The 9099-nt window shown below is 38.6% G+C and overlaps 1 protein-coding gene across 4 annotated transcripts; it reads right to left on the reverse strand.

The window, feature by feature from the left end:
• Positions 1–1778: 1778 nt before the first annotated feature.
• On the reverse strand, positions 1779–8663 carry LOC122648988 (chloroplast processing peptidase-like). 4 transcript variants are annotated; one of them, XM_043842327.1, is made up of 6 exons: positions 8061–8660; positions 3478–3546; positions 3312–3380; positions 2652–2738; positions 2161–2228; positions 1779–2038 (listed from the first exon to the last, which is right to left on the reverse strand). In XM_043842327.1, the coding sequence occupies exons 1-6, from the start codon at positions 8286–8288 to the stop codon at positions 1972–1974; spliced, it is 588 nt and encodes a 195-aa protein (XP_043698262.1). In that variant the 5' UTR covers positions 8289–8660; the 3' UTR covers positions 1779–1971. The 4 variants fall into 4 exon arrangements, 3 of the variants coding, with proteins under 3 accessions (XP_043698262.1, XP_043698264.1, XP_043698263.1); XR_006331153.1 differs by having other exon boundaries at positions 1958–2038; positions 2161–2433; positions 8061–8663; XM_043842329.1 differs by lacking the exon at positions 2652–2738 and having other exon boundaries at positions 8061–8661.
• Positions 8664–9099: the final 436 nt, after the last annotated feature.

Here is a 9099-nt window from a genome sequence, read left to right on the forward strand (position 1 = left end):
CATAAAATTATACATAAAATTTAAGGATATCCAATATATATATATATATATTTCCATATAAATTATAAGGCTTTATATTTACAACCTGTGGCTGATATCTGATCCGATTAGGGATGTAATTTGAGCTGGGCCAGCCTGTAATCCGCCGAGATGCCAAATTAAGCAAAACATATGTTCTACGACCCTTTGCCTTTGATGATGCTTTACTTGTGAAATGTTTTTTTTTTTTTTTTTTTTTTTTCATATTCGAAGATCCTACCTTAATCAAAGGAATCGTTGTTTAAACTCTTATGCCACTTTAAATTTCTCTCTTTTGTAATAAAAAAAACAACATGGAGCCACTCATCTCTTGTTTGCGGATGATTTCTCCTTCTTTCTTTCAAGTATGGCTGATGAAATAACTCACCTGTAATGAACTCTCCAATACAACTCACGAAAAACAGGGGAGCTACCACGAAAGCTTACTCTGTTTCAACAAGAATACGGAAAATTATCTCCTCCAGTTCCCTGCCCAGCCCACCCAGACAGAGTGTCCGGGCAGGGGTAGGGTGGACATTGCGCCCCCTTATTAGGAGCATTGGGGGAACTGGGCCGGACAGGGAACTTGAGGGGATAAAGATCCACAAGAATACAGACCAAAGGAGTGAAAGATTGGATTCTCAAAGAGCTAAGAATCCCCGATTTACTAAGGTAACCATTTATGGATTGGTAAAAATGAGTCTTTGATCTTTTGGAGGAGATCCTGTCTTACAAGCTGCATGTGAAATAAAATCCCCAATACTTATTACAACCTTGCATGTGGAGATCATAATTTGTTTCCATACTTCTATATTATCTGTCATGCCTACAATATTTTAGCCCAAGAGGTAAGACCTCATAGATGATTGTCATATCTGACTTATTTCTGGAAGAGAATAAAATGAATATGGTAATTCAACCAACCGAAGCAAATCCTTCAATCCTACGAGAGTGGATGCCACCTTAAAATCACTACTTTGTTCTAGTTTGTGATGGGTCCCTGGCTACCTAATTCAACCTGTTCAGCATTTGCATTGATTGTGTATAACAAAGATGGAATACTCATGGCAGCAGGTGTCAAATATGTTGCCCATTGAACTGTTTTGGAGATGAGTCTATTGAGAATACTGGGATCTTGGATGACTTTATATGCTAGTTGGACTTCTCCACCTAATAGCTTTAGCTTTTGGATTTAGAACACTTGAGACACCGAAACTGGTGAGGGTGGATTGTTTTAGAGTTGGTGCAACATCTTTGGCAAAGACAATCTGAATAACTGGTCTACCCTCCTGCTAGATATCAAGTGGTACATGTGCACTACAAAGGAATTGGGAAGTCCATCTACTTGCAATCTCAGATGTAGGCAACAGAAGAATTGGATTACAGGAGAATGAGTGTCTTCCATTGCTTTCTAAAGACTATAGTCAGCTTACATGTGAGTTTTCTGTCACCAAGTATGTTTCTATACAGCCTAGTTCATAGTTTATTGTATGACACACCATGTAATGTGATAATCCAATCCAATCACATGTCAACCTGATGTCACGATTGTCATCCTTCTTGTACCCAGATAGCAATGCTTTAAATAAATGAAATCTTTCCTATGAAGTAGGAAGGGAAAAAAAAAAGGACCACGCCAGTTAGCAAATACCATCTTAAGACCCACTTTTGGATGAATAGCACAATAACTGTGTCCTTCACAGTTCACACCACACGAAGTTACTGTCAAAGCAGAAAAGGATCTTAACAACATAGTCACAAGTCACAACTAACAGTTTCAAAATACCAGCAAAGCATTTTTTCAAGTTCAACCAACATGCATATAAGATTGCCTAACAAGGAACCTAATGCATTTAAACAGTCTAAGCCTTACAAACCAGATTCAGCCCAAGTCATGGATAACATATATAAACAGGTTTCTTGCGTTAATAGACCCCTTCCTATTTCCAAGTATCACTGGTTTGCTGGTCTGCAACACATCACATATTTTCCAACAATATTTCCAATAGGTAGAGGTCCCCTGTGATCAATTCAAACAAAAAATTAGACCAAATGAAGTTCCGGTCTCTCTAATTATCTGCTTGAGAAGATAATTGACAGATAAATGGAGCTTCATGGGGATTCAATTATTAATATACTTACCAAACATGGGAGTCACAGCTGTTGTTACGGTTGTCACCCAACACATAAACATGATGATGAGGCACATACTGCAAATAAACGAATCAGAGAAATTTGATATACAGAACTTCTAAGTTAGGGCCCAAGAGAAACAAAGAATAACCAAGGGATAGACCAAGCAGAAAGTGAACCGTCTGAGGCCCAACCAAATGTTAATATAATCATGGGGCTCTCAGATGTCAACAACATGGAGTCCACCGGGCCACTTCTTCCATCTTGCTCATAACCCCCTTTCTGTTATTCATCCGAAGATAAAGTGCATACTTAGCTTTCAGAATTAATTGATCGGTTGTAATCTTTTGCCCGGGCGGTTCCTACCCCGTAATGTTGTTCAAGAACACTCTGCTGATGCATGAAATCTCCAAATGGAAAAAGGTAAAAAAAAAAAAGAAAAAAGAAGAAAAGAAAGAATAATATTGATAAAAATAAGAGATGACAGGTAGGAGACGCACAGTAGCACTCAATCTGTATGTTGGCTGTTCTGCTGTGAAATCTTCAGAACGGGCAATCCCATTGATATAGAGCAATCCATGTTGAACCTGCATGGACAGCATTAACACTTGAATGTTGGGGAACTAAGTATTTAAAAGACTGCTACCAACAACATGGGTTGTAGTGGTACACAATAACAAGGAGAAAAGAAAGGAAAGCATATTCTGGATCTAACATCTAATCAATGGCACCGCTATTCAGATTTGTTCAATAGCCACCAAGACTTGATTGGTGGAACACAAAACAATAATTGAAAGGATACTTCAATGGTGCATACGAAGATTAAATAGAAAGAACCGCAAGTTTAGAGTATCCACATCCATTAACAAAAACATCATATACTTGCTTGGATTATAACTGTTATCTTTTTATTACCATAATTTATAGAAGTTGATGAAATTCTCAAAAAACATCACATTTCAATGGGAAGCAGGGATGCAGGAGGGCAAAAGGAACCACCCAATCCCCCCCCCCCCACCACCCACAAAAAAAGGAATGAAACATAAAGACCTAAAATAAGAACATCAAAAGAACATATTTGCTACAAGCATGTCATAATGCACATTCTAGTAACAACGTGAGAACTGAGAATCTACAACTATCATATATGAAAGCAATACCTCAACTAAGTCACCAGCTTTCGCTACAATTCTTTTAATGAAGACATCCTCCTTCCTGAATCCAATATCCTATGGGGAGACAGGAAAGGAAGCAGAAGGTTAAAAACGTTAATGATATACAAAGAGGCATGAAAATGGATATTTTTTTCTATAGTATCAACCAGACCTGTAAATTTTTAGGTGCCCTGAAAAGGACAATATCATCTACAGCAACACTTTTGAAGTAATATGACACCTGAAGGAGAAATATAGAGAACATCAATATTATTATCTGTGCATACTCCATAGCATACAAAAATAATAATTGTCACAGCCAAGATAAACCAAGGGACCATCTCAGTTCTCTAAATAACTTCCTTTCAGTATTGACTCTAGCCACATGTAGCAGAAAAATGCTTTCATATCCAAGCAAAACTACCATCAAACAAAATTGAGTGGGAGGCATTAAAAAGCAAACTCTAAAGGAGGTAAAACTCTATAAATGTTGCAGGACTATTCTGAGTACGCTTCTTCAAACCAAGGGAAGATGTAGGATAGGATGACAAAACAGAACTTCACATTGAATGAAGGGAGCTAAAATCCCAAACATATTTTACCAAATTGGAGATATAGCATGCCTCTCAAAAGTTGAGGCATTGAGAAATAGACACCGAGTGAAGAGAAGCTTCTGAAAAGAGCTAACCAGAATCAATTAAAGAGATGATTCTACCAGAAATTAGAATCTGTCAATAAATGATTGTTTCTAAACAACTCCAATCTAAACTGCATAACAACCATTCAATCACTTTTCAATCAAGCTGTCCCTTGAGAACAGAAAATGCAGAGGTTGAGTGACCACATGGGACTACTCATGAGTTGAGGAAACAAAAATCCAATAAACATATTTATATGTAATCCCAAGATGTTATTCAGAGAAAGAGAAGACAGAATTCACCAGAGAGGTTCATAATAGTCAAGGTGGTGGTGGCACCAAGGTGACAAGTCATCCAGGGATGCCTGACGCAAAATGTCCCCTTGTGTGTCCAGGCACCTAGAAAAGATCCAATTTACAAGATGGGGAAGAAGACCTGTCATGTTGTCTGTCTAGGCGAAAAGAGTGGATCTGTGAACTGGCAATATCTTTTTTCCCCTTGGGCACCTTGGCCTCGCCTAGGCACCAAGATGACCAGTCACTGCTGAAACAGTACCAAACTTTGATAACCAGCAAAAGAGAGAGATGGGAAGCAAAGAATGGAGATAAGGAAGGAGGGAAAGCTGGTAGATAGAGAGATTATACTCCTATCATACCACCTGTTTTATTTATAATAAAGCTTAAAAGATTACATGATATGAATGAAACTCAAACTCTTTAGCTAGTTATTCTAAAGACTAATCACAATAGGAAACTATAACCTAATTACAATAGGAACACAATTAGAAAAAAATAACGAGAATCTAAAAACTTAGACAATGAATATATTCCCACGGTACAGAGGTCCATGGACACCATGGACCTCCAACCGAGACTCTTAACAACTGCCAAGGCTCACCCTTGGCACCATGGAAACTACGGAGGAAACCAACCAAAGCAAGCTTAAAATATGAGCCAGAAAATAATATACCCTTCAAAAGGAAGTAATAGGCAGCAGAGAAGGAAGTTCAGATTGTAGTTAGGCTAGTCTAGAATACTTTATTTTAAAAGTCGCAGCTTATGGAAACAAAATGCACCAACTCTGCACATATCACTATGAATAACAATGGGGAGAGAAGATATTTACATATATATTAAAAAAAGGACAGAGTTTCCCTCCACCCGCAGTGAATGGGATCCCATTCACTGAGGGGCGGGAATGGGTATCAGGAGGGTATTTTGAAACATACTAAAACCCTAGAATGGTGGGTGAACCGTCCTTTATGGGTGGAGGAAAACTTTGTCCTTACAAAAACAGAGGTAGAGGTAAATTTCAAGCCTATGGCAACAGGTAGGCAAGATTTGAGGAACAGTACCTAGGGTCGGAAAAACCTTCCTTTAGCAAATGATGATGGCATGACCATGTCAACTGCTAAAATGAGGAACCTCAAGCAATAATTTGTACAGAAAAAAATACAAAAGAAGAAAATTTTAAAAAGGGGGGGGGGGGGGGGAGAAGTAGCTGAATAGACATAACAGGCTTGAAGGCTAACAAAAAGTACTGTGACAATCTTCTTTGGTTCCAACCACATGGACTTTTTCCTCCTAATAGAAGTATCCTTGAAAAATAGGAAGCTGATATGAGTTACAATACACACCTAGCAGTTTATCGGTGAGCTTGTTCAATGGTGCATTCAGTAGGGGGTAGCACAGATAATTTCATACATCCTATTAGAAACCCATCAAAATCAATTTCAGGGATAATTTCATATTTTTCCCAAGGCACAACTCTTAGCCCCCCTCCCCTCCTCGCTTTCGTTCAACAGGGCAAGAGCTCCAATGCTCATCGTCACCTTTCCCTCCTTCCTTTCTATGCCTCAAACCCTGGGACTGCTGCTATCTCACACCCTTCAAGGAATACATAGTTGGACACATTTTTGCTTCACAATCTCTCTCTTAAGAGGAGGAATCTAATCTATAACCATTTTAGTGAGGATGGAAAACACAAAAATCCACTGCATCAACCAGCCAACCAGAATATTGGCCAGAGATTCCCACGCTCAACGCCTGTTTGAGAGAGGATGGGTTTTAAGATCTTGTCCTACAATGCCATACATCTGAGAGAGAGAGAGAGAGAGAGAGCACATGGGGGGTGAGGTGAGACTGGGGCACCCAGATTTGGGATTCATGGATACCTTTTTTTGTTTTTTTTTTTTGGGGGGGGGGGGGGGGGAAGGGGGGAAGGGGGGAAGATGATATCACTGTTCTGTCCTTCCAGCTATAGATGGAGGGAAAGTTAAATTTCAATATACAAACGCTATAAAATGCAAAGTTACATTACTTTCCCTCATTTGAAAATTCACATTGTTTTCATGTGTGCGGTCCGGTTAGATTTGGGTTAACACCAAGATGAGACCTCCAAAGTTTTTTCCCAAAAGATTAAGAAACTTAAAGCCGGAAAGTTGGGGGAGTGCCATCCACAGGATAATGTACATCATGATCAAGCTCAAGGTTTAGGAACACCAAAATAGAATATAACCATTTTGTGGTCTAACAAAGAGAAAATGAGAAAATTCTTGGAAGATTTTGAACATCTGCTGCTCCATGGGTATCTTTTCATTAGTTACTTTTTGTAAGGAAATCCTGACAAATACTTTATCACCTATGCACTGATAAAAACAATCAGGGCAACATACTTTCCTTAACCAGTCCTTCCCAGGAAGGTTCAGGCACAATACTCTTGAAGATTGGACACTATAAAAGAGTTGAACTAGACCTTTCCCCGCCCCCAAAAAAAAATAAAAAAATATATATATATAATAATAATAATAAAAGGACAACCAGTTGAATAAAACAACATCCATAAACATGATGTCAAAATAAGTATTTTGGATTCAAGAAATTAGAATATTTGTCATGTTCATGACTACTGAAACACTAATTTGGGAATATATGTGGACCTAGAAGGATGGAGAGTTTAAATTTATTTAAACTAATTAAAAACAAAAATAAATTCATAGGTCAGTCAGCATTTCTAAGAGGACAATTGGGTCCTACCAAATAAGGCATATGCAATCACAAAGTTGAAGCTCTTCAAAAGCTGGTTGAATATCAGTAGGGTCGGTGCCTCAAGTGAGCTTAACTGAAGTACAAATTTCAGGCATGTGGTGATTATTAAGAACATTAATTCTTAATCTCAAAAGAAATGTCAAAATAAACTCAATTCCATACTACCCCTCCCCCAACCAAAACCAAAGTGCAACTGGCTGCAATTATTAATGTAATGATGAAGAACAAATACCCCAAAAAATCCTACGAAAGATCTCCAGATAAGGATGCATCTTTGAGAATAGATCGCACATTCTGTGGGTCTGGCCATGGATCTCTGTTATTGATTTTTCACCTCAAAGAATTGCTGCCTTGCAAATATAGTTCAATGGTTCAACCCAATATTACCTATTTCTGGGGTTTTCATTTTTTTATTTTTTTTGGTAATAATCTATTTCTGGATTTAGGGGCAACTTTTCTTTTCACCTTTGTTTTTTATTGGATGCCTTCTGATTTATTTAAAAAAGAGAGACAGAATTATGTTCTTGTTTGTAAAAGATGATTATTAGAAGAAAAAAAACTTGAGAGAGGATTTCAGTTGTAGAGAGAGGTGGATAGATAGACTACTTCCAAGAGGAAATTCATTAACAATGAAGTTGTTATCATCAATACTAATGCTTTGCAAAACAATATGGTATTGAATTAACTACTTCAATCTCCAAGTTAGAACATGAATGGGGTGCAATGATTTAAGCAAAATAGACAAGCTGCTCTTATGCAGCAGTGCTGGGAGATCTTTTAGAAGGTAGAAATCACTGCTCCACATTTTAAAGCCCCTAACTTTCCCATTAATAAGACTCTGGTACTTTGCTTCAGTGCATATCATATGGAATTTCAATTCCTAATAAACTGCTTCAAATACACTATCAGGAATTCAGCATAAAATCTCAATCTTTAGAGTTCCAACTCGAAATGAACTTTCAACGATACAGTGATCATAATGGATAGGCGTAATTTTGAATGACGCTATGAAACATTACAAGAAAAAGTAAAACTTTGAGGAGAAAATGTTCAACATGCAATATAGCTACCTTATCGGCGATGATTCGATCCCCAACACGGAGGGTAGGATACATAGACGATGAAGGTATGAAGCGAACCTCCACAAACATCGACCATAAGAGCACCAACACCAAAATGCTCATAAACCCATCAAGACTGGGCCATCGCAAAAACGCTAAAGTCTGACACGGCATCCATCGCAGCGAAGGGAAAGTCAGAAGAAACCGGTACAATGCCGAAGGTCTCAAGGAGCTCATTTTGCAACTTTCAGTGTAAAGAACAAGCACAAAAGCGAACTAAACAATAAGAAGAAGAAGCAGAGGTGATCACAGTGTCGTCAACAGTGAAATGGAAGAAGTTCTTCAAGCTTCAAAGGGTTTAAATCGAACATTGACAACTCGCATTCCACGGAGCCAGTTGTCTAAGAAGAAATGGGTTATGTCGTAGAGAGTGTAATAGATTAAAAGCTTGAGATTACTGCTTAAGCTCTGTCGCTTCAGCTCGAGAAACAGAAACTCAAGCATCCGATTCTCAAGTATCGACGCACACGAAAGAGAAGAAGCTGTGGGTTAAATAGTTAGAGATAAAGTGCGAAGTTCCTACTGAGTAGAAGAACAGAAAAGGAAAGAAAGGAAATGAACGAAGACAAGATGTAAGGCATACTAAATATGTAAAGTACTAAAAAGTTAGTTCAGTTCAGGTAGGAGATGGTGTCAATTTCAGAAACCCTGAGGTCACAGTGATCAACATGGTTTCTGCTACTTCCTTCTACCTTCTTCCTTCTTCCTATTAGCCCTCTTCAGTCTTGAACGCAGCAAGCAAGCAAGCAAGTGAGAGAGAGAGAGACGGTCTTCCAGGTTGACGAGTGAAGACCCAAGGAGGAGGATATGAGGCGTTGGCCATCGACAACTAGATGGACATTCAGAAGGGGGGCTTTGCCGCTTTGGGTTCCTTGGTGCCCAAGTTTCTCTGTTTCTCTCACTGACGTCATTCTTCGCACCTTCGCCATGAGAGAGAAATCCAGTCTCTCTCTCTCTCTCTCGTACATTATAACGGTTTTTTGCAGGC

The sequence above is a fragment of the Telopea speciosissima genome, chromosome 1, assembly GCF_018873765.1.
Source record: "Telopea speciosissima isolate NSW1024214 ecotype Mountain lineage chromosome 1, Tspe_v1, whole genome shotgun sequence".
In the NCBI taxonomy this organism is placed as follows: domain Eukaryota; kingdom Viridiplantae; phylum Streptophyta; class Magnoliopsida; order Proteales; family Proteaceae; genus Telopea; species Telopea speciosissima.